The sequence below is a fragment of the Catharus ustulatus genome, chromosome 14, assembly GCF_009819885.2.
Source record: "Catharus ustulatus isolate bCatUst1 chromosome 14, bCatUst1.pri.v2, whole genome shotgun sequence".
NCBI lineage: Eukaryota > Metazoa > Chordata > Aves > Passeriformes > Turdidae > Catharus > Catharus ustulatus.
In genome coordinates this window covers 14,259,624-14,285,788 of record NC_046234.1, presented here as the reverse complement: position 1 = coordinate 14,285,788, position 26,165 = coordinate 14,259,624, and the positions used below count along the sequence as shown (strand labels likewise).

Sequence of the window (26,165 nt, the reverse complement as noted above, 5' to 3'; positions counted from 1 at the left end):
ATTTATTTTCTAACAATGACTTCATGGCTTAATGTTTTTAATTGGCCAAATCACCACTAAATTTTTCTATAAAAAAGAGAACTGATAGTCTGCGTGTGATATATATAATTTGTATACACACAATCTGAAAGAAAATACGTGCAAAAAATAGAATTTTTTTTTCATTAAAGACTATTTGGTAGTTTGTGTTTTCCACACCCAAATGAAAACAACTCCTGGTTATTAATATTCCTCCTGCTTCCCATTTTAAGTGACAAATTCCATAATTCCTTTGATACATGTGAAAACAACCACCATAATTATAGCCACATCTCCAAGAGTCCTTCCAGTCAGCAGGAACAAATTTTTGCAATTAACTCACTGGCATTTAGACTAAAAAAAACCTCAAAACCCAGGAGCAACAGCAATACAGTTTGTTTGTTTGTTTATTTATTTTTCCACACTGTACTTCTCAGAAATTCAAATGTCATCTTGCAGAGTACTGACAATAACACAGAATTTCCTTCCTTTCTCATCTCTATTATTTATATTCCTAGGGATCTCTCTCAGTTCCAAGCCCATTCTAACCATATAGTCCCTTGCACAATGAACACACAATCTAGAATTATGATGGAGTACCAGAAAAATCACACAGAACAGTTTGGTACTGTTTGTCCAAAGATCTTTAGGATATAGTACTTTGTGGGCACACTAAGGAAGTTTATGGTGGGGGAAAAAAACCCTCGCTAATTTCCAGTTAATAGAACTATCCTTGTGAATATTTTTCCACTTTTTTGTTTTCTTACTGCTTACACTGTGTACTTTTTAAAGTTAATAAAGATGCATTAACAAGTTGTCACAGTGGGTTAAATTATTTTTTAAAAAATCCTCTTACAACCAAACTCAGAACAAAAATTTAAAAACATAAATAATTTGAGTAATGCTTGATTTTGCTGATAACTACAAAACTGAGAAACAAGTCAGAAAACATTTTCAAAGATAGAATCAAACCTCATCTTGCAGATCATGAACAGCAACATTTGCTCACTGAAATTTCAGAATTTGTTTATTAGGAGTTACATTCCCCCCAAAGACAGCCAAATATGAACACACGCTTAAAGGAAAGAAAAGAAAGCTATTATGAATTTATAATTTAAAGCTATTACAATTCAAAAACACAAACACTACAGCTTTAAAATTTTAATTCTCATGATGCTTGCTGCTAAGCAACCAACCAAGTTTTCTTCCCAAACACCTCTTTCAGCACAGTCACGAGCAACTAGTAGAACTGATAAGTGATTCAGAAAGAAGAGTCAGACAAAACCATGCATATTTTGTTCATAAGGGACCAAACTGAAAGCATCTCTTCAATTTTGATGGTATTAAAACAGAAAGAAAATATCTGCACAGTAATAAAGTACTGTAATAAAAATTAAAACACTTGCAAATTATTCAACAATCACTATTCAAATGACAGTGACTATTACAGACTATTCCTTGTCACACACACACCAACTATTTTTTAAAGAGTCCAAACCCATGGAAACAATATAGAGACAAAGTGAACACTTCCTAAAAATTATTTTAAATTGTGTTCAGTAACACTACAATCAACAGCACCTCCAGCATTGTACTGTGCTACAGCACAGACCAGTGGTTACTCTAAAGCATTTCCAAGTACATTTTTCCAAACTTTAAGAACTTCCCCAACACAGGACTAATTGCCATTTTAAAGGCATTGTATTTTGAGCCTGCAGTACCCATACACAAAACCCCAACAAACCAAGCAGCACCAAAATGCATTGCACACCTCTTCAGGAATGTGACAGAACAGTGTTTGCTAGGCAGTAGTTATTGTCAGAGCACATTGACCAGGAGCAGCTCAAGATTCAGAAATGGCCCTGGATGTTGGATTAGCCCTTGATTTTGAAAATTAGTGCTTATGAAACAGGCAACACAGCTCAACATCAGTGTTTTCATGGCATTGGAGACACAATTATCTTCTTGTGTTCTTATCTCAGGAGCAGCACAGATATTACACATTGCTGCCAGCTGCTCTGAATATTTTCTGAGGTAGTGAAATATTTTATCTACTAACAAAGTGCTCAAATCTGACAAAGTATATGAGTCACAAATAAAAACAGTAACTTTTTTTCATTCTAATTTTACACTTAGGTGGTACACATCTGCTGGGACAGATTCACAACTGAAGAAAAGCAGAGAAATATTCTGAAATTAACAATTGGACATTTCAGAATTAATTAAAAAATTCGAAGAGTTGTGCTGCATGACATTATTGACACCGTTTAAGTTTTGCCTTTTTTTCTATGTTCTCTGTATTCTTCACACATATATTTGTAGCTCTGTAGTTTATTGTATTAGTGACTAGTTTCCCCATTACTTTTCCATGGCCTTTCCTTAAGCAGAAAGACAAAACAAATCCCAGAGCCCCAAGCCCCAGAGGGTACAAGACCCCTGTACTGTCTTGGTTCTCCCTGGGAACCAAGGCTGAGAACTCCTGGAGATACATTCTCATGGACAAAGCACAGCCAGGGCTGAAGGGGGCTCCAGACAAGGAGCCTGAACTGAGGGCAGAATTCCATCACCACTTGTCCTCCTCCTAATTGGTGCTTTTTATCAATTATACTGATTTCCTAAAACCTATAAAAATGTACTCACCCCTGGGGGGATGGTTTTTGTGGACATCTTTCCATAACTGCCCCTGAAGGCCTTCAAAAAAGATCCCCTTTTGTATTAACTCTGTACTAAAATTATCTTGAGTTTCATATCCAGGTTGGGCAAAAAGCAGCACTATAGGCAATTATCTCTTGTCCTTAACAAAAAAGGAAAGAGCTGGAGATTGGTGGCATTTTGCCTGTGTGTATGCACACCTTGAACTACTAGATTTTAATAGTTAGGATTATTTTAAATAGATGTAACAGGAATACATTACAGTTTACTACTACTACTACTACTATTACTACTACTACTACTACTAATGTGTAATAATAAGTATGTTGCAGTTCAACAGGAATTAATTACTGTCATCAATTTATTCTTTGAACCTTAGAACGAATTATTTCCACTATGTAACAAATGTGGTAGCTTAGCATATTTAATTTTCATCTGATGTGTCAAATGTTGCATGACTGTAGGAAAATAGGACAAAACAGGCTTTTTAGAAAATTTTCCTATTTAAGTTGGCCATTTGGAAATTGAAGTAACTCCAAAATTTGGTGCTTTTAGAAAACTACAATATTCCAATTACGTAGTCACAGTTTAAAATTATTTTAAATTGTTTCATTAAGACTGTCCTAAGAGCTTCCATGCTTAGCAAACAATTCTCATACAAGCAAATCAGTGAAGATGTATAGCATATAAATTTTGATACAGGCTTCCATAAAAAGTCCAAAATACATATAAGTGAAGGAAAACAAGATATAAGGATTTAAAAGCAGCTGCTTTTTGATGCTAATATGTGGCATTAACAGTGCTTACAATGCTGTGCTTGCTGAGGAATGAGGAATCTTATTTAAAAGGAATACTTTAAGATGCTTAAAAAGAACACATGTTCAAACATTTCTTGTATTTTTTAATCTAATAAATTAGACATGGTCTAAAGAAAGATCTGAGCACAAATCCACAGCTCATGTATACATTTAGAGACATATAGTATTTACAGAATATGTGCTAAGTCAAGCTGCATTTTTAACAGAGGTGTTAAAATGGCAGATCAGGCTTTTCAGTCCCTTGATAATTAGAGCCATATAAATGACAGCATTTTGATTCAGTTTAATGGATTTTTTTTCTTATCTTACTATGCAATGTCAGTCTCAACACATTCCTGGGAAGTCTCAACACTGTCATTTTGATGAACAGAGAAACCTTAAATTTACACAAATCAAAGGCCTAATATTGTATAGTCTTTTATCAAGTGAAACTCAGTAAATGTCATGAAAAATATTTTACTTTTTCTATTTATTATAGCTTCTCTGAAATAAAACACTCATATACATTAAATCTCAAGTACTAGTTGTTTACACCAGCAGTGAACACATTGTCCTTAAAATTAGTACTGAAACAGCAATTGAAAATAACCTTCTAGCTATGGTTAGTTATCAATTTTATTTAGAAGCTTCCTATTTTCTGAGTCAATTCAGATAAAGTATTTTAAAAGAAAAACAAAATTGCCATTGCTGTTCCTCCATCTGTCTCTCTCCCTCCCTTAACCATCTTTGGAGAAGAACAATAAGGAATGTGACTTAGCACTCTTCTATTTCAGAGGCAAAGGACAAAGGAAGATTTTCAGTGTTGACTCACCAGTTAAGTTAAATGTAATTGTTACCACCACCCAACCCTGAAGGGGATGTTCCTCCTTGACAAATGCTGATGGAACACTTGTAATAGGAGGAAAAGTTCAGTTGTGCAGAGAGGGCTGAATTTCAGGAATTCATACGCCAGAATATTTAGAACTGGAAATGACTTTAGAAATACCACTAGGCTTTACCTTTCTGATCTACAACTTATACTGCAGCTCTTGTCTACACTGAGCAGTGATGGAAAAAACTCACCATATGCATACACAAATAAATACAGATAGACTGATATGCCCATATATACATACATGTGCAAGTTCTAATTCTGTCAGTGTATCACTCAATACATTTCACAGATCAGTTCAGAAAACTGAAATAGAGCTCTTCCTTCCCAAATGCTGCAAACACTTACAAGTTTGGTTGTTCTCCTTCCCCACCAAGCTCTAGCCCACCATTCCTGAAATCCTTTCACCACAGTTGTCTCAGTTTAAGAAAGTTATCAATGCTGTTTGAGAACTATGGAAATGCAGGGCACTGCCAACAATGTAAAGTAAGCCCCTGAGTTAGCAGATCAAGCAATTTTCAAACATCATGAGAATATCACCGAGTGGGTATGAAAAACTAGATTCATGAAATCATGCCATGGACTCTTCACCAAAACACTTAATTAACCAGAACATACTTATTCATGACTCTCCCTAGAGTATGAAGAAGCTGATGGGCTCATCATGACAGCTGGAAAAGAGATTGGGTGGGAATTTGAGGGAGGAATTAGTTTGTTTTTTAAACACAGATCAAGTTTACAGTGCACCTCAAAAAAATAATTGCACCTGTGCAAAGGGAAACAACATCCTGCAACACAAAGGCAAGAAAGAATAATGATGACAGACAAAAATGTAACAACATTGTCATGCAATAAAGTAATTGTGCAAGTAGCACTCTAAGGACCTAAGTTTCTCACTTTCCTTTTCAACATTGCTGAATGCAAGTTATTGGTGTTTGGCTGGATTATTAAACAGGAATCAGAGTGACAGCATCCTTCAGCACTCACAAGACATTCAGCTGAATTAGATTCAAGAGCCAGACTTACTCTCCAGACTGTGAAAAGTAATGAGTACAACTCTGCCTTTTAATGTTCTTTTTATTTCAGGAAAATGAGATTAAATACTGCATTTCTAGTGTTCACGACTTTAAAAAAATCCAACCCGACAACCTTAAGAAGAATATCCCATATTTGCAACTGAGTTGCTACACATTTCAAATTTAGATTTTTTTTGGGTTTTTGGCTGACCTTGATGAAAATTTCCTCATTCAGCTTAGCAGAAATTGTACCGAGTTACTATGTTACTATGCTCAACCTAACAGGCAAGAAACTAAGAAGAAAAGTGTAGTACTTTGCTGCATCTAAAATAAACCTCAAAGAAGGTGCTCAGAGCTGCAGTTTATTTTTCTAACTCTGCTCAAACTGTAGATTTGTACATCACAAACATTAGGTGTTTGCCCTGCAAGACTGACAAGAGTATGACTAAACATTTGCGGCACCTTTTATAAAGGGTTTAGAAATTAACCTGGAGAGCTTTTAGAAAATGCCAGGAACAGAAAAACATGAATCTACCAACAGACACCAAGAAAATGAGAACAAGCATTTTGATTAGTTATAAGTTGGAAAAATCATGGCTATTTCTGAAAACCCAAAATAAAATATATGAAATACTAGGGTAACAGTTGATTTGGAACATTAAATAAAACAATGTTTTCTTTGCTGTGCAAATATGCAATTAATCCCTTGGCCCAAATCCACAGCTTTTACCAAACCTAAACTTGCCAAGAAGTCATTTTGTTTTGATCATGACTACATAATTTAACTCAAACCACACGACAGAAACAACACCATAGAATAGAAAACTTGGTAGGAAAGTATCCATTTTTACTGCAATCTTAGCATATTGTGGAATTTTGTTACACTGAAAATTTGTTCTAAAAAGCTACTGAAACACCTCAATGTTTGAGGAATTTCAAACTTACTTCAGCAAATACTTTCAGTGATCACTGATATGTCTATTGGGCTATACAGAAAAGCAAGCTGTGTCTAGCACATCACACAGAGAACATGAAATCTCTTGTGAAGGAGTCAACAGGGGAAGTTTAGGTTGGATGTTAGAAGTTTCTTCCCCCTGAGGATGGTCATGGTACCAAGCCTCAGAGTTCAAGGAGCCTTTGGACACTGTGGGATTCTTGGGGTAGGAGCTGGACTTTAATGATCCTTGATCCTGTGAGCTACAAGTCAAGTGAGAACTGAAGAGAAATGCAAAAGTAGTATAGAATTTAAGCAACTTGCCTCAAACTTCATTAACTTTGTCATACTCTTAAGTATGACTTCAAAGGGACAAGATGGGCATGGTTGGAATTGTAAACAGAGAAAGCAGCATTTTAGCTCTTTCTCAAGTTATGTGGTTCCTGTTTGGAGTTAACCCAACCTAGAAAAAACAGGTAGTGCTGAGCACAAGACAAGTAACAAGTACAGGCCTTCTGAAAGGAAGAAAATGGAATATTTCTATTGCATTAGGTATTAAATCATTAGTTCTTATGACAGAAAAAAAAAGAAATAATTATATAGTAAATATACATTTATAAACAGGTGTTCTAACAATTATATATACTACCTTTTTTCCACCAATTTTCCTTTTCAAATAATCTTAAGGAGCTACAGCTAGCATTATTGCTACTCAAAAATAAATTGTTGTCCCTACGAAGGCAACTTCAGTTGACAACATTACATAAAATAAGAACAGACATGTAACTCCTAAAGCTTATTTGTGGGCAGTTCTTTATAAACTGAGATGATTTATTTGGATCTGTGACCAAAGGAATATACTAGTTCTCCTAATACACATTCTGATAGGAGGCCATTTGGTACTACCTACTCTGCAGATATAAATGACTCATTAATGCTCTGTGAAGGGGAAAAAAAAAAAGTTGTGATTGCAGCTAAGTCAAAGACACATCAAGGATGTGATGCATCTTACCATCTCAGCTTACACCAATTCAGTTTGTAATTGAATATTTAGAATACTACTCTGACAGACTAAACCAAATGTTCCTTTAACCAAAATTCTCATCAGACGCAAACTCTGAGAAACCTGAAAAACAAAGGGTATTCTGTTTCTAAAGACCTCAATATACTGGATGGACAGTATATATATATCATATATCCTCACATGCTATGTCATCCAACAAGAGGCAAGATGGACTCACCTGTTAGGACAAGTGGTTTCTGATAAATTGAAACAATCACTTTAGAAACTACTAAAAAAAAAGTCTGAAACTGAGAAAGACACCTCACTCAGTAAGTATCAAACAGCACCTTTGTGGAAAGTAGCAAGACAGGCTTGAAGGCATCTTGTGATTTTACATTTTCACTGCAATCACCTTGCTTTTGCCAAAACAAAGTCAGTACATGGCTAACTAAGATTGCCTTAAGCATGGTGCTGGACCAAGTGATCTCCTGAAGGAAATCCAACACAAACGAATTCTTTTATGCCAAGATTCCTTTATTCATATAATGGCAACACTGCTCATGTCCAAGGTGAAGAAACTGGAAAGTCATCATCAAGAAGACAAGGAAAAAAGCCTACCACTCTGCTTTTGAAAATGAAAACAGCAAATCCCTGTGCTCCAGCAATTTCATCACTCCCTTTCTAAAGGGAGATCTACCTATGGACAAGACATGAGGGAGGAAGGTTTTTGGTGTGATGGATTATTTTGATTTAGGGGGTGAGGTTTTTGTTTGTATTTTAAATCAGGACAACCTAGAAATCAGAGAAGGGAAAGACTTGGCAAAGAGATGGAAACTAGTGTTTGATCTTACAAAAAAAGAAAAAGCATTGTGTCAGAGGGGGCAATAGCACGTGGTTTTAGCTTGAAATTGCCAGAGTTAGTTTGGACTTTATGTGATTTGGCTGAGGTGTCTGTGGGCTCATTAAAGGACTGCATATTTCTTGTGGATATCCTCACTAAACTCAAGAGTCTAAACCTTTGGCTTTAGCCTAAGGTTGATACCCTGCCCCTGTTACAGCATTCAATTAAAATAGAAGTTGAGTCACATAATAAGAACAGATATAAATCTTGATGAGGGTCTCTCTCCAGAGAGAATGAATGCAGAAAGGGGCTCTTCAATTTGTGTGACAAACAAGCACCTTGGCCTATGGTGGGATTTGTAAAATGCTTTAGTTCTACTGCAGAATGATTTCCTAATGAAATTCTAGAAGAGCCCTACAACAAATGATGCAGAGCCTAGGTTTTATTTTGACATAGTGAATCAATCTGCTTTCTAGCAAGCCATGTCAAAAATAACCTAGGAAAGAAAATCAAATACAATAGCTACCTTTACAAGTCAAATATACATAGCTGAAGTACTTATTTAAATATAGAACATATATATTTGAATCAAAACTGCCAGGTAATGAAGAGTTTTTCTTATTATGGTCAGTCTCATGAATAAATTGGTTGCCTCAGAAGAATGAAATGACATCTCAGGAGATGTGATATTGCTTTGCTCTGCACTTCCAAATAAGTTTCCTAACTCTGAAATATATCTCATGCATTGCTTCGTATCATAGCACCAGAAAGCCTGGATCTGTAAAGGTGACCAGGGCATTCTTATTTCCAGGTGAATTACCTTTGATAACACGAATATATCATATAAAATATAGCTTTTCAACAAAAAGGGACAGTTCACAGGAAACTAAAACCACTCCACATTAACAGATGATAAAGCATTTTAAAAATACCTGTATTATTGCTCAAATAACCTTTCCATTTACAATGTATAAAAAATAGTCTTTGATAATAAAATTACCAAAAAAAGTTGATCTATTAAAAAGTATATAGTTGTCCAACCATGAAAATATGGCTCTTCAAACCCATTTATTGTCTAGCAGATTCCACGATGCAAACAAGGAAAGCATTCTCAGGTATGTGCAGCATTACGGCAATTTGGGTTTTGAAATTATTTTTTTCACATCACGAGATGGACAAATCAATATATCAAACTAATTTCAAATGTGGCAATGGCTGGAAACTTCTTCCAAATTTATAAACTGCTTTTCTTCATCTTCCCAAGCCCTGCTTTCATACCTGAACTTAGATGCTGCCTTCCTTATTCCCAAAAGCCCCAGTGCTTCTGCTCTTGATTCAAATAGTAAAAAAGTGATAGAAGCAATTTGTTTTACTTCTATTATTCACAGATTTAGAGTAGAATTATAAGTGTTCAACAAAATAAAATTTCAGTTGCAAACTATAAAGTGGCTAGGAAAGCCAAAACCAGCAGATGTCTACAATGGAATAATTTGCATTGGAAAAGGATTCCAGAAAGATCAAAGAACAGAAAGCCAGAACTTACCTAATTTACAGCTGTTGACAGTAAGAATTTACTTTCTTACTAGTTCATCAGCATATAAAGTGTCATTGGTATCCATTCATCCATCTTAACCCTTTTTCTTGCCATTCTTTCCAAATAGTGAGTTTGGGTTAGGTTTAGATTTAGCAGTTAGATTTTCTTTCTTTAAAATACTTTTTATTGAGATCATTCAAATGAAATTGACTTACGAAGATTTATGGATTGCTTCTATTAAAACTTGCAATACATAAGATGATTTTAAAAGGTAAACAGATCAAGAAAATGTCACCAGTGACAGGACTGATATATGGAAAACATGACATTGAAGAAGAAAAGACATATTCCAAAGGCAGCTGAATTGCTCTATATTTGAAGATGACCTTGAAATTCCCACTAACCCATTTTTCCATTAAGATGCAAAAATAATTTCATCAGTGGCACCAGCCAAATCTGTGAAATATATCTTCCAGTCCTACATACCATAGTTCAGTTATAACATCTGGCAAGCAAAAGATATATCTTATCAACAGAAGATCCCTCCTACACAAAAAAGACTGCTTGACAGGCTCTTCCATTTCAATAAACAAACATACTGAGCATAAGAAATCAGATGGACCCAGAATGCTGCATATTCCCAAGCACTCAGAACTACTGATAAGCATAATGGGGGTTCATAAATGACCAGCATTTTAATATGCCTCCTATTCTTACTTCCCATTTATGGCAACACACGCTCATCACCGCAACAAATTGCAAGGCTAAAACAAAAAAAGTAAAACAATATCAGATGTATCTCAGTAAACCCAAATAATTCAGGTTCACATTTATCCTCAATCTAGCTTTTGCTTCAATTTTACTGTTTTGCTAGCTTGTGAAGCAAACGCCTCCTGTGAAATATAATTTCCAAATTCTTTAATGACAATTAGAAAAGCAGACAGCTATGAAAAATAACAGTTTCAAATGAACTGATTAAAAAAGTATCGCCAACCTCAACTGCATGAGTGAGCAGTTCCTTATTCACAGTTGCATTATAAAGCAAAATGGAAGGATGCAAGTTGCAATCATCAGGTACCCTCTACAAAAGTAATTTCCTTATTTCACCACCTTTCTTCCTTAATGCAAGTTTCTTGCATTGTTCTTTTGTTCAGACGCGGAACACCTTCTCAAACAGCGAGCTAACGCAGCCTTTGCAGTCTCTCCTTGGAGCTTTAAATCACTAAATGACGCCAGGAGAATTTCCCGGCTCCGTGCCCCGCTGCCCAGGCCGTTCCACCTGCCCTGCCACAGCCCCCCGGGGCTCTGAGCCCGCTCCCGCGGGCTGCCCGAGGATGCTGCAATGTGTCCCCCGAAGGCCTCGTGTCCCCTCGCCCAGCGTGCGGCTCTGCGGGGCAGCGGCAGCACCCAAGGGCAGCGGCCCCGCAGCGGGGAGGGACGCGCCAGTCCAGGCGGCCGCCGCAGGGGCAGCCCGGGGAGCACCGGGAGCAGTCGGGCAGTGGCAGGAGCAGCCCGGGCAGCGGCAGGAGCAGCCCGAGCAGCGGCAGGAGCAGCCCGAGCAGCGGCGCTCCCCGCGCTGTCCCCGGTAGCGGAGCGCGGTCGCACGGCGGCCCAAGGCCGCGCCGCGGCTGCCGCCGGGCCCGGACCGCGCCCGGCGAGCGGCAGGGGGCGCCCCGCAGCCCCGCTCCCCCCGCCGCGCGGACCCCGGGGGAGGGGAGCGCTCCGCCGGGCGCCGCCGCTCCCCCGCTCCGAGCCGCCCTCGGCACCCCCGCCCCCGGCCGGGGCCTCACCCGCTGCTGTCGCTACGGACACCCTCCGCGGCTCCCTGCGGGATCTGGCGGCGAAGAGGTGAGGGACGGCGGGGCTCGGCGCGGCCGCGGCACGGGCCCCACTCCGGCCGCTCCCGCCGCATGGAGGGGGAAGGGCTGGCCGGAGCAAGGGGAGAGGAGGGGGCGTGGAGGAGCAGAGCCAGGACGGGACGGGGTGGGGAGGGATGAGGGAAGTGCGGGCGCGGAGTTCAGCGCCGACGGGAGCGCGGGGGCCGCTGCCGCCGCCTCATCGCCGCCCGCGCCGCACCGGGCCCGCGCCGCCGCCCGGCCGCCGTCGCCCGGCAACGCGCGCGCCCCCGCTGCCGCAGGCGCGCGGCTCCGCGCGGCGCCCCGCGCGCTCCCGATGCCAGCGCACGCGCAGCCGGCGCGCGCCGGCCTTCCCTGCCCCTCCAGGCGCCAGGGGGCGCTGCCGGCGGGAACGGGAACGGGGAACGGGAATGGGAACGGGGAATGGGAACGGGAACGGGAACGGGAACGGGAACGGGGAACGGGGAACGGGGAATGGGAACGGGGAATGGGGATGGGGAACGGGAACGGGGAATAGGAACGGGGAATGGGGAACGGGAACCGGGAACGGGGAATGGGAACGGGAACGGGAATGGGGAATGGGGAACGGGAATTGGAACGGGGAATGGGAACGGGAACGGGAACGGGAACGGGGAACGGGGAACGGGGAATGGGAACGGGGAATGGGGATGGGGAACGGGAACGGGGAATGGGGAATGGGGAATGGGGATCGGAAACGGGGAATGGGAGTGGGAACGGGGTACGGGGAATGGGGAATGGGGAGTGGGGAACAAGAACGGGAACGGGGAATGGATGAAATAAAGGACATGACCAAATGCAGGTATATTCAGGCATACCTTTGGGATGGGCCAAGATCAACATATGTGGACATTTAAACCTTTAGCCAGGTAGGATGCTCTGGCAAAGGATTAATAAAATTTGCAAATACTTTAGGCTTTGCTTAAAACATTGATATTTAAGGACTCGGTCTTTGAAGATCTCAGGGCTAGCATGTAGTTGTTCTTACCAGTTTCAGTGTTGCTGTACCTTCAGCTTCCCAAAGCATTCTGAAAGAATTACCAGTTTTCCCTTAACATGTGAAATGGCCAGTGCAACTCATAAGAAAAAACCTGGCAAATGTGTAAAGTATATTTTGAAAGCTGAAAACCCCAATGGGATACAGAAATAATCTGTTTCCATTTAAGCAGCTCAGTAATTTAAAGCAAATTTCATGACTTGGGATGCACCACCTTGACTCATCCATTTTCTGATATTTAGGTTTTACAATATTGCTGCACATTCTGCTTATGGTGGTGACTTGTACCTAACCCAGCAGTATATTAACCCAAGTTCAGTTCTGTTGTGTATTTTACTGGGGGCTCTTCTCCACTAGTCTTCAATCCCTAATAATTCTTTAAATGCTATTTATTTCATAAAACACGCACTTTAAAAAAAATGCAGTTAGAATATTAATATTTAATAGTTCAGTTATAAGGGCCCTACATTGCATCACTGCATCTGGACTTGTAGAATTAATTGCTGTAGCTGGGATGATTATCTAGGGAGAAAAAAAAATCTTCCCATTACAATTGTTCTGAACTAGATTTGTTGTCATAATGCTAAAGTCTGTGGACTGATGTTAGACTGTTAAATGGAAGCAAATGGGGATTTTTTCACAAAAATTCAGTCCTATGCTCAGTGAAGTAGGGGAGTATTTTAGCCTTGGTTTCGTTCTGCATAATACTGCAGCTTGTTTTGAAATCTATTTGCCTGTTAGTTTTTGGTTTAAAAAGGACTGAACAACAACAACAAGGTTGAGTTTCTCAGGATCAGATGAAATAGTTTTTCAGTGTCAGTTTAGTCCTAAGTCCCTTAGCTTTCTTTGAAAAATCCAGTCTGCATGTTGGGACAAATGGATTGTTATTTGGATCCCACATATCAAAGTTTATAAATAGCACCAGAATAAATAATACATATCAGTGTGGTGATTTCATATCATATACAGAACTGCCAGACCCACTTTGTCTAGATGAAAAATTGAAACACAGACATTATAACACTTGACCAAAGCCATGAAGTACAAGCTGAATGCAACCAATTTATTTGTGCTGGGACTGCAAGTGTCAAACTTTTTGACAATTTTGAAGTGCTTTGAAATGTGGAGATGTAATATTTTCTCTCCTCTTTTTAAATATGGAGAGAAAAATAACTGCTAAGGCTTGTGGGTGGGTTTACTTCCTAAGAACTTCCAACTGATTTATAACAGTTTGTGAAGTGGTTTTCTTAGTGTCATTCAAAGCAGAGTAAAGGAACAAGTTGAACTTGAATTTTCGTTTTCTGCTCTCAACCTCTTAGCTTGGCGTGTAAAACCAGGAATCAAAAAATAGGATAAACAGTGCAAAAGTAGGCTGGGATTCTCATCACTCCTGTTCAAGGGCATTTTGCTTCTCTCCCTCTTGTCCTCACCCTGCCTGCTCTCACTCCCTCACTGTCTTAGCAACAAGATTCACTGGCTGACTGCAGCTAACTTGTCTTCTACCCCCTCAAACCAATTAGTTCATCTATTTAAGTCATGCATTGAAGAAGCCTGCCCCCTTTGAGCACACAGCTCACTTAGGGCTCAATCCTACAATCTTCAATTTTTAAGGCAGCGAGAGTTTGCAATTGACTCAAATTACATGAGGATAAGAACTTTTATGTTCTAATTTCTTTACAAAAGCTATAGCATGATGAAGAGAGTGCTGTGCTCTCACTGTTTTTCTTTGTCTACCTTTTTCTTTATTTGAAGAATAAAATATAGGGGAAAGTCCTTAAATAATGGAGAAAGTAACTAAAATATCTTCTATTCACAAAACATCTTCTATTCACAAAACATCTTCTATTCACAACTGCTGCTTATTCATTATCTGTTCCAGAAAATTGTGAAAATTTGATTTGATGAGGAATTAGAGCATTCTGTAGAAAACTCAGAGCATTCAGGAGAAAGCAGCATTGTAGTAATAATGACTACAGCCTGCCTCTGTCAAAGCTTTAAATCAAAATCATGAACCCATCAACAGTCTTTTAGTGCATATTTTAACGAAATGCTAAACGTTGCACAGATCTCAGAGGGAAACCTGCTCTTTTTGCACTCCTAACAACCTCTGGCATAATGAGGTGTGACAAATTGATTTAAAATGTAGTTGCAGGAAGAAGGGCAGGCGAGCTTTGCTCTGCCTTGTGGGTGTTGTAGTCGTTGTGCAGCCTCTGTGCCTGGGCAGCAATAGGAACCTGGACTCGAAGTCCCACAGCTCCCACTAGAGTCTGCCGCACAGGCTCAGAGCCCATATGCGAGGAGGGGGTGACTACATTGTGTCTATTGTATGTTTTTTTGTTTTGGTTTGGTTTCGGTTTTTTTTTACCCCCCTGACGTTTTACACGTTTCGCGGGAGGTGTAACTCGGGAGTAAAAAGCATGGCAGATGAGCAAGAAATAATGTGCAAACTCGAGAGCATCAAGGAGATCAGGTATGTTTGCTTTGTGCCCCATCGGTCTCATGAAGCAGCTTTTTCCTCGGGGGAGCGGAGGAGTTGCATCGATCTGAAAGTAGCTATTGTGCTACCGAGGGAAAGAAAACTACCGCTGGCTTCACCATGAGAGCTCAAAATACATTTTTCTAAGCAGGGAGGGAGCATCTGCTGCTGGGAATCGCCGCTGGAATGCGTAGTGGAGGGCGGTAATGGTCGTGCATTTGCAGAGCTCCAGCCCTGAGTGATAGCACGGGAAGGCGGAGTGCGGGGTGGGAAGGACTGAGCAGCCCAGCGCAGCCGGGGGGAGTGGTGTCGGCCACGGGTGTCTATGGGTTGGTTTGTTTGTTTGTTTGTAAGTCCTTTGAATTAGTATTTCATATTCATGAGGCTCTGAATCTGTTATTTTGCCCCACTCACTCCCGGGCAGGAGCTTTGTCGGAATGAGAAGGGAGATGGAGAGGAAAGCAGAGTCTGACACCCAAATCCGAGGGTGGACGTGCCCTCGGGCAGGACAGGGCTGGCAGAGCCGCACCGGGGTGCAGGACAGCAATCCATCCATCCATCCATCCATCCATCCATCCATCCATCCATCCATCCATCCATCCATTCATCCCTCCCTCCATCCATCCATCCATCCATCCATCCATCCATCCATCCATCCATCCATCCATCCCTCCATCCATCCACCCATCAATCCCTCCATCCATCCATCCATCCATCCATCCATCCATCCATCCATCCATCCATCCATCCATCCATCCATCCTCCATCCATCCATCCATCCATCCCCCACGGAAAGCGGCGTTGGAGCGCTCCGGGGAGCGCTGGGTCGGTGTGGGTGATGAGAGGGGAGCGGCTGAGCCTTAGCGGCTTCTGTGCCCTGCCCTGCCCTGCCCTGCCCTGCCCTGCCCTGCCCTGCCCTCCCCCTGGACCGAGAGAATCCCTCAGGGATCCCCCTACTTGCTGCTCTCGGCCACCCCCCGGCCCCTGGGGATGGGGACACACCAGACCGGGGCTTCTTCCACCATCCCCTCCTGACACAAGGCCCGAGCTGTCTCGGGCTGCTCTTCGTGCAGTGCAGAACACCCCAAATTTGTATTTAGTGTCCTTTATAGGGTGAGTTGCAGGATGCTCTGGAAGAGGGGGCTCATGAAAAGCCAGGCAGGGTACAGCACGTGCCGGCATCAGAAAAGCTTTTCATAACTTTAGGCAGGGCTTTTCCCTTCCTTGGCTTAGGGCACTGATTGTCAGGTTTAGACCTGTCTTTTAGTTGGAAGTGGTGCAGCCCAAAACACCTTAGAGGGGACAGTGACTGTGAATGCAGCTGGGAGGTGGAAGGCATGCTGACTGGGAACCCAGAGAGATGAGAAGTGTTTTGGGACATGACAGCCAGAGAGGGGCTATCAGAGAGAGGAATCACAGTTCCCAGGTGATAACAGGCACTTCTGGTGGTTGCAGCATCTCTAAGAAGCACACTTTATCTGTGGAACAGGTGAATTAGGCAGCAGAGTGTGGGCCTCAGCCTTCTTAACACAACACCACAAAGGTGAACAGAATTCAAGCAAAAATATTTGTCTGTCTGTCCCCAAACTATTTGTAGAAAGAGATGTGACAGTGTAAGAACATAATTTTCTACACAACTGATACACAGGCTGTACACAGGCTAGAGAACAGATCTAAGTATGGCCTACTACAGTGTGTGGTCCAATTACTGTAACACATAAATTATTTTTTCAATGAGAGTAGTATCCTGTATTTGGAAATTTACAGTGCATTCAGTTTTCTGATCACATATTCAAAGGTGATACATGAACTGCACTGACAGATTTTTGCTATTGTTTTGTGGCATAAGGTAGAGCAAGGGTGATGTTTAGCTTTAGTGTACAATGAAGTACCAAAACAGTTGCTTGAATGTATTTTAAATTTTAAAAAAACAGTGTCAAAAAGCCAGTCCCACTTGCAACACTGATGTCCATTTTGAGTCACCTTTAACAAAATCTGATCAAATAAACCTATTTGTTCATTCCCAAAACTTTAAAAAGAAGCTTGCATTCTATGAAGAATTTCCTTCAAAATAAACATGAGGTTTCCTTTTGTTTACATGTTCTCCTTTGGTAGATTTAGCAGACTTTATTTTAATCTGCATTCCATGTATTCTATAGACAGAGAAGAAAGAAGTCTTCATGAACAAAATCAAAGAACTTTGACATTCGTGTAGTTGATCTCTATCATGTATTAAAGGCAGCTTAGCTGGGTTTTGAAGGGATATGGGAATCTGATTTTGAGTCTGGAATCTAACATCTATATACATTTCTGTATCTATAGATAAATACATATAATTTGTAGTTGAGGGAGTACTGCTTTCAGTAAATCCATTGTATGCCCACAATCCAAACATATATGCATGTGCTTATTTATATGCATTATAACCCAGTCATAACATTAGGTAAATACCTAAAGACTTTGTGTTCTGACTGGGAGGAGATAAAAGAAAATGAGAGTGAATTTACTGATGAGAAATCCAGATACATGTCATAAATACAAGAGAGGAAACAGGAATTTTTTAATTGTTCTGTTTAAAATCTCCTTTATTCCCATTATCCCTGCCTAGACTGCCCACTTCTAAATACAAATTGTAGAAATTATTTATGATATTATTTTTATCTCTTGCAGCTTTATAAACTCCTGAAGTGAGAGAGGGAGGAACCCAGGTCATATTATGACACTTAGAATATGTAGCCATAATTAATTGTCCAAGTGACTGACCCTGCTTTCTGCCATTCTCTGTTAAAACCTGACAACATTCTATTGATTTCATAATTCAGTACAAGAATTCTCCTACCACTGGAAAGCTCAGCAAAGAATTAGAATTCAGTATTCTCCTTGTATCTCACCTTGTCTCAGACACATTTACTCCCATTTTTGTCTGTTGCTGCTTTCATCTTTCATCTATCTAATCCCATATAAACTGACACCTCACAAAAATATATGTCAGTGACTTACTGGTGTCTCTCTTTTTAATTATCACTGGGTTTCAGGAACAAGACTTTGCAGATGGAAAAAATAAAAGCAAGACTGAAAGCAGAGTTTGAAGCCCTGGAGTCTGAGGAGAGGCACCTGAAGGAATATAAACAGGAAATGGACCTGCTGCTGCAAGAGAAGATGGCCCACGTGGAGGAGCTGCGACTGATCCACGCTGACATTAACGTGGTATGTGACAGCCCAGCTCAGGCAGTCTGACTGAGACACAGCTGGGTATGAATTCCACAGCTTGTGGAGTTGTGCATCACTCATTCAATAATGTGGATCGTACCACACCATCCTAGGGTCCTACGGAGAGTGCAAAGTAAATTTACCTAGGGATAATTGTTTTTTCCCTTTGTAGGGCAGGATATGTTGTCATAATAAGCTGTTGCACCAAGAGGATAGATAACCAAGCCTGTTGTGGCTATGACTTTAGCAGTGATACCACTCCAGCTGTCCCACAGAAAACAGTTCTTCCTGTTAGTCTTTTCTCATTTAGCACCCAGAAACAGAAACTGGCAGCTAGGTGGGACCAAGAGATTTTGAGAAAATACATTCCAGCTGACCTTCATCACTGAGTGGTATCACCAAACATCAAGAAGCAACAGCCTGAAGGGAATTGATACCAATAACAGAAAAAGCAATTCCTAAGCAGGGAGGATTAGCCAATAAGAAGGTCTAAATAAGGAATATATTTTAAAATACATTTTTTATGTCATGTTAGGGCACTTATGTGGGGTTTGTAGCTCTGAAGGTATCTCTGTGTTGCACTGGAAAAAAAAAATCCAAAAAATAAAAAAGTCCAAGCTATGTACTGAATGTGCAGACTGCATTTATTTATGACTTCAAATGTCTGCTCCTCTGTCCAGCTGCATAACCTCAGCCTCTGTTTCATCCTCCTCTCTTTTTCCAGTCAGATTGTCTTTTTCTCTGCTGCTTTTCCCACTTGCTGCAGTAAGAGAAGCAGAAACCTTCCCTTAGCTTGTTTGTTAACTTCTGCCATTCAGTGTTCAGGTATCTTAGAAACACAGAAAATTAGTTTATGCTACTTTAAACTCTTTTTAATGTCTCCTGAGAGTTTTCCATAGCTCCCCACTTGCTGATTTTATTCATAGCCTGTCTCTCTGCTTTTCCTGTTGCTCAGAAGGTCCTATAGATTGAGTACACCTTCTTAAAATTAAAATGCATCTCATATGTCACTTTCTATTGCTTCTTCTTTGCCCATTTTTCATCCTCCCAATACCTTAAGTCTTTGCTTTACCATTGCATTATCTCAAATCCCTTCTAACCTGAGTGAGAAAAATCTCCTCTTTCTGATACAATCTGTTGCTCAGAGAGGAACAGTTCAGTTCTTTAGAAACACGCCCCATCTCCTGTTTCAGATGGAGAACACTATCAAGCAGTCTGAGAATGATCTCAACAAGCTTTTGGAATCTACTCGCCGGCTCCACGAGGAGTACAAGCCCCTAAAGGAGCACGTGGATGCCTTGAGAATGACTCTGGGCTTGCAGAGGCTGCCAGACCTATGTGAAGAGGAAGAGAAACTGTCCCTTGAGTAAGTCTCCAAAGCAAACATTATGTGGCTTTATGCTTTCTTTCAATTCTACTGCTCACTTTCTCATTTTAATTTTGTTGGTAGGTGGAAAAAAATAACCCAAGAGGTAAGCATGAAAAACAAAAGTTAACCAAAAAGGGATGGGGAGGACATGTATTTGATAACATTTAGTCTGAATTTGTTCCAAGTTAAATTTAGGTTATTCCAAGCTGCAATTCTACATACCACATACAAACATTCAAGGGTGGTTGGAATTCTAGATTTTATACTATATGTTGCTTTTTCTATCTTTTTTTTTCCCCTAAAAATTCCTTGTTTAGCAGGCAGTAGTAGGAGGCAATACACAAGAGGTAGACAAACCAAGTATTCTTCAGTTGGGTTGTGCTGCTGTAGTTTTAGTTTTTGCTGCCTGCACATGGGAGTGACTTTTAGCCAAACACCTGTGACTGTCAACAAGTTTCCCTGATATGTGGAATAGATTTGGATACTAAATCACAGTCTCATTTCTGCATATAACCTAGGCAGAGGAGAGTGACAGAATTAGCTACTATTCAAAGAACAGTGCCTTTTGTTTAACAGGTCAGTTTTAAAGACAAGAGATGTTTGAATAAGCTTATATTTCTCTTATGTCCCAGCACAATTAGCATCGTTTTTACAGGCACATACAGTTTTCAAGATTTCCTTTGTATTTCTATAGAAATGTTGTTTTATATTCCAAACACCTTGACACTACAAAGAATGTATTAATCTGCTTATTAATCTGTTGTGCACAAAAGTTATTAATTTTAACAGAATAAAATAGAAAAACTGTTTGACAGAGGTGCATCTGAAGCTGTTGTCTATTTTTCTTCTACACATGTTGCCTATTTTTCATCTCACTAGATTTATGTCCAGTCTGGAATCTGGCTGAAGTGTAGAGATGCAGAAGAAAACACTACCTATTCTATTTATGAACTAGTCAAAGTCTAGGCAATTTGATTCTAGTGGAGGAACATTATAGGGAAATGTGATCCACTGTATTTTAACACCAAATATCCTTTACAGACTAATGAAATACTCCAGAAGGTGGTTACATTTTTTTGTTTGTCATTCCTTTGTCTAGCTACTTTGAAAAACAGAAAGCAGAATGGCAGACAGAACCACAGGAGCCTCCCATCCCAGAGTCTCTGGCTGCAGCTGCAGCAGCTGCCCAACAGCTGCAAGTGGCCAGGAAGCAAGATACCAGACAGACAGCAACTTTCAGACAGCAGCCACCACCAATGAAGGTCAGGAGATGGAATGTGCTGGGTTTTCTCTTTTGTCATTGGAATGTATTCTGTTTAGAAAGTGATCAGTGTTTGCAAAAAGGAAAAATTACAGGTCCTGATTCCGATTTTCCTTGCAGTGGTTCAAAACAAGAGCAAGCAGTAGATTAAAGTAGTAGCACCAGTCATCAAATGTTAAGGATAAGATCTTTTAGTACTTAAGAGTAACCCTCAGCAGAGATGCAAGCAATTCCCACTCCTCTTGTGTTTCACATGGGAGCAAGGCATGTAAGAAAGGCTCTTAGTTAATACCATACACAGCCATATTAAAGCAATGCACTTATTTTATGAGGGAGATTACCAGTGATATAAATTACCAGGGAAGGTGATTGCTTCTGCACTTGGGATCTTCAAGAGTGATGTGGATTAATGTTACATAACCACAGGCACTTAAGTGACAGTTTTACTCACTCCTTATGCAGTGAGAAGAGTTAAGGAGGGATATTCATCCCACCCAGGTTCCAAAGAGTCACCAAGAAGGCAAGCTGATGTAGATACACCTCAAAGTAATACACTTACTAACTGTAGTTAGGCAATTGAAAAGCCTTTCTGCAAGTAATAGGCTTCAGTCAAACATAAATTAAAGGAGCAAAAGGGCAGAGTTCTGTTCCTTGTGTTAAATATGTGGAATTCATCCAATCACCTGCTCCTGCCTTCAATTCTGTGACATTGCAGTTGGCCATCACTGCAACTTCTCTGACTCAGTGAGCTATTAGGCAAGTAAACACCTTTAAAACATCACTATGACATTTAACACAAAATAGAATTTAAAGTTACTGATCCATGTATGAACCACGGCCTGAAATTACAACCCACATACCTAGATTGCATAGAACATAGCAGCAGTTTGCCTTTGAAGGCAAGGAGCCTTGTTTTTGTGTGTACTGTAACTTGGAGTGTGATGCTCAATAACCCCTGTGCCAACACTCTGATGTTTGTAACAAGAGGCTGCAATTGCATTTCAGGCGTGTTTGTCGTGTCACCAACAAATCCATCGGAACGCGCCCATTTGTCCACTCTGCAAAGCAAAGAGCCGCTCTCGGAATCCCAAAAAGCCCAAGAGGAAACAGGATGAATGAAATCCAGAAGACTGACAAGCTGTGTGACCTGTCCCAGTACTCTTCCAGAAGAATGGCAAATTTGCCCAGACTTTACTGAATTGCAGGCTCGAGTATGACTGTCTCGTTATTTTCTATTTAAATGCAATGTAAGCACAATGTTCCTGCTCTAAGCTCCTTCCAGTCTTTAGGATTTGGTTTTAGCTATATTAGGTATATATATTACTGGTGCTACAGTTTAACATTTCAATTGTTCCATTTTTTCTACATCAGTCTACTCCTAGACAAACTGGCATTCTTTGTGCAAGTATCCTAAATGTCAGGCTATTTCTATTGACCAAATGTGATTACCACAAATGCTTTTATGTTCTCTTTTTAAAAAACAGATGTTACTAAAGGATTATTCTGTTTTCTCCTGATGACAGGTGGCTATTTGAAGCTGTGAAATAGCAGACTGCCTGTTTGTTTCACTGAAGAACAATTTGTTTCCCAATCTCGTAAGATTGGGTAGATTTGGGTATCCAGTGGAACTCTTTAAACAGAAAATGTTCAGGGAAAATGAGATTTGTTACACAGAAAAATCAATCCATTAAGGACAAACGTGGGTTTTGATTTACTGAAGTTGATTGTACCATTCCTTCAAACTGGACTTAAAACTTAGAAAGGTGCTGGCTGCATATGAATTTCTAAAAATGATGTAATTTGTCATGCTTTAACATCTTAACAGGTTATTATTTTCTGCAGTCAGAAAACTGATTGACTTAAGAACAAGGCTGAAGTGAACTGTATTAGTGGTCCTCCTAGGCTCTGTGGCTGACCAACACACTGTGGTTCTCTAGGAAACATGCATGATATAGCCCAGATCTCTGTGTGCACAGACTGCACATCAGCCATTCTGCATGTCTTCTGTTCCTGGTTTCTACAGCCACAGTCTGGCAGACACATCCTCCACTGGAGAATAGGAAAGTTCAGGAATATCTATGAAGAACAGTTCAACTAAAAATTATGTATTTCACCAGAAACAACGAGCTTTGGTGTCATTGTCCTTCCTCAACCAAAACTTTCTATTCTTTTGTCTTTTCATAGGTCATTTTCAAATAAGCTTTACTTCAGGTCAGTTTGTTTTCTTGTTTCCTGTGTGCCTAAAGAATCCTCACTAAAGCATCTGGAGTAGATCACTGCCTGTATGTCTTCCCTTTTTTGTTTCATGTAATGTAACAACAGTTCTTGGAATGGGGAGGGTGGCAGTGATCCACTTACAGAACTGGCACTTGAAAATTACTCATCTCTAATCCCAGTTTTGTGACCACCTTTGTTGCCTAAATTGATCTCAAGTGTTAAATATTCTTTTCACTGAGTCCAGGATGCAGGAACTGTTTGTTCACATTCTTTTCTCTTTAGCCCAGGTTTCTCTCTTCTATTTTGTTAGAGTGGTTATACTGAGAATTTGGCTTGTTAGATAGAAGAACAGGGAAGCCTGAAGACTCTGCTCCAAGAACTTTGCCAAAGGCTGGCAACTGTAATAAATCCACAAGATGCAATGTTGCTGGCCAAATCACATACATCACCATTAATTCCCTAAGTCTGCCACAAACAACACAGGTGATTTATTGAATATATTCCTAAAACTTAAGCCAGGTTCAGGAGATATTCTCCCCATTTTAATGTTACATGGTCAAATCAACATCTGTCAACAGTAGACAGAATGTGGGACCACCTGCCCCTGAAATTAGGTGAAGAGCAGATTCTGCTAGCTGGAATACAGGGATTTGCTCTCTGAGATAGCAATAATGGAAGATAGTCTCCATGCTCCAAATGGCAATAGTGTGTTATTCCTGTTCTGTAGCACAAATACTGCCTACTACTGTTCTAAATATCAGCATGGTCACATGCTGTGTGCCCTGTTCAGAGCAATTCCTATGGAGTTGAAGGGAAAATGCACAGAGTTAAAAGTCAGCATGTGGATTTTCCAAAGTGCATACATGAGAGCAGCATACTTTGATGGTAGTTGTACATAAATGTAAGTAGTGCCAGTGGAGTGGGCAGATGGTCTGCAATGAAGTAGTGTGAATAGGATTGATTTGTAGAGACTTGGAGCTCTGAAATAGGTAGGGTTAGTCATAGTTGTTCTCACTTCAGTGTTACTTTGCCAGGCTCTTTCTTTTTTGGGAGATCCCTTAACTGAAGTATACTTAAGGATGCACCATTTACTAATTTAGTACAATGGGTTTGTATTTTTACTTTTTTAAACTAGTCTCATATGCTCTTGTGTTTTACAAGGTTAGGGTTTGTTCTTTGTTTTTTTTTTTTTTTAAGTGAGTAGGACATACTGTGTTTGCATCAATTGTACTAGTATTTACAAATTTTCATGTCCTTTACAAAGTTCTGCCATATGAATAGCATGCATTGCTCAGAGTGAGTGAGATAAGTCAGCAGGGTGCCCTGGCTGCCAAAAGGGCCAAATACAACCTGGGGTACATCAAGCACAGCATTGCCAGCTGATTGTCTCACTCTGCACTGCACTGCTGAGGCCTTGAGCACTGGGGGCAGTTTGGGATGCCTCAATGCAAGGACATCAGACTTTTAGAGTGTTCTGGAGGAGGTGTGTGACCAACATTGCAAAAGGTCTCAAGGACAAGATCTCTGAGAGCAGCTGAGGTCACTTGGCTTGTTCAGTTTGGAGAAAAGAGGGCTGAGGGGTGTCCTCATCACAGCCTACAACTCCCTCACGGGGGAAGCAGAGCAGGAGGTGCTGATCACCCTCTGATGAACAGGAACAGGATTTGAGGAAATAGAACAAAGCTGTATTGAGGGAAGTTCAGATTGGACACCAGGAAAAGGTTCTTCTCTGAAAGAGGGGTCAGTCACTGGTGCAGTGACCCAGGGAAGTGGCCAAGGTACCTGTCAGGGTTTGAGGAGCACCCAGATGACACTGCCAGCCATACAGTTTAATGCTGGGCAGTCCTGTGAGGAGCAGGGAGTTGAGGATCCTTAAGGGTCCCTTCATACTTGAGATATTCTATGATTCTAGCCATTTCAAGGAACTAAAATATGTATTATGTGTTAGGGGACCATGGGGGTGGGAGCAGGGAGGGAAGCAGTGTCTTTCATAGGAAAGAGTGTTCTTCTCTCTCATGGAATAATCACAGAAGTTTAACTGAAGAACCTTCTCGTGACAGCCCCAGCTCTTTTCTCCCAGGCAACTCTCTGAAGAGACTGGAGGAATAATTATGAAATATTGATTTCTTGGTGTTCAGACAGAAGAGGAAGCTGTCTGAAGTACAGTTCTTAACACAAGTCTACTGCATTTTTGCTTCATGGAGCAACAAGGGATTCTTCCTTTGTATATAAAGTCTTTGTGGATACTACTTCACTTTGCTTAAACTTACTCATATTTGGGTCAAATTGCCTGAATAGAGACAATGAGACCCTCCTCAAAGCTTAGGAGACTTTTATATTACTGAAGTCTGATTTAACCCTGTCTTTGTCATTCTGTTTTTAAAAGGGTATCCAAGTAACAACAAAATAACTCTTGGATTCTCTTGGTATAGATGATTTCCAGGGTCCTTTCCTGGTTCATCACTTGCCTCAAAGGATAGTCCTGTTGTTTTGCAATCAAACAGAAAAAGCCCCAAATAAAATTCCAAGCCTTTTTCCTTGCCATTGACCTTAAGCTCATCAGTAAAAGGATGCAAACACTGTACTGTATCTAAATGCTTTACTGTAGAAATTTTCATACCCAAGCTGGGGTGGATCAGTTTGTCCAAACTTTAGAGTCAAGGACACCATTAACAGAGAAAATGCAAGGCAAATTTAAATACTTGCACTTCCTGAATTCAACCTTAACTTTCAGAACAGGACCCTGACTGAACCTGACAGTGGCTTCAACTTACATAATCTAAATTTGAAAGAACAGACATTGATGTGTTACTTTAAATAGCATACTATTCAATAAATAAAGACTTCACTAGCACTTTAAATAAATAAAAAGTGCTTTATTAATTTCTTTTACAGTTTTCTAATTCCTCCAGCATATGTTTTTGTTTTTGTATTTAGGTATTCTAGCAATATCTGGTGTTTTCACTGGCTTCTGTGTTTTAAGTATTTTACTCCTGTGCCTCATAGGAGTAACAGTGTGAGATCTGTTTAATTTGTCTGTACAGTCCTTTTTAATAAATGTTTGTTTCATGTCA

The 26,165-nt window shown here is 40.4% G+C and overlaps 2 protein-coding genes across 6 annotated transcripts in view; one reads left to right on the top strand and one right to left on the bottom strand.

Moving 5' to 3' along the window:
• ZC3H12B (zinc finger CCCH-type containing 12B) overlaps positions 1–11,564 on the bottom strand; it is a 24,861-nt gene extending 13,297 nt beyond the window's left edge. The window contains exon 1 of one of the 3 annotated variants that reach the window (XM_033072683.1): positions 11,478–11,564. The gene's annotated coding sequence lies outside the window, so the exon portion shown is untranslated. The other 2 variants (XM_033072685.1, XM_033072684.1) reach the window with 2 other exon arrangements.
• Positions 11,454–26,165, top strand: ZC4H2 (zinc finger C4H2-type containing). 3 transcript variants are annotated; one of them, XM_033072688.1, is made up of 5 exons: positions 11,454–11,535; positions 18,070–18,241; positions 19,438–19,610; positions 20,713–20,875; positions 21,880–26,165. In XM_033072688.1, exons 2-5 carry the CDS (start codon positions 18,086–18,088, stop codon positions 21,991–21,993), a joined length of 606 nt encoding a protein of 201 aa, XP_032928579.1. In that variant the 5' UTR covers positions 11,454–11,535; positions 18,070–18,085; the 3' UTR covers positions 21,994–26,165. The 3 variants fall into 3 exon arrangements, with proteins under 3 accessions (XP_032928579.1, XP_032928580.1, XP_032928578.1); XM_033072689.2 differs by lacking the exon at positions 11,454–11,535 and adding an exon at positions 14,809–15,028; XM_033072687.2 differs by lacking the exon at positions 11,454–11,535 and adding an exon at positions 15,051–15,237.

Excerpts from the sequence above, each read along its gene's own strand:
- ZC4H2 (XM_033072689.2), top strand. The coding sequence starts at position 14,850 with ATGCGAGGAGGGGGTGACTACATTGTGTCTATTGTATGTTTTTTTGTT. Across the intron at positions 19,611-20,712 it reads GAAGAGAAACTGTCCCTTGA|CTACTTTGAAAAACAGAAAG; the intron begins GTAAGTCTCCAA and ends TCCTTTGTCTAG. Across the intron at positions 20,876-21,879 it reads AGCAGCCACCACCAATGAAG|GCGTGTTTGTCGTGTCACCA; the intron begins GTCAGGAGATGG and ends ATTGCATTTCAG.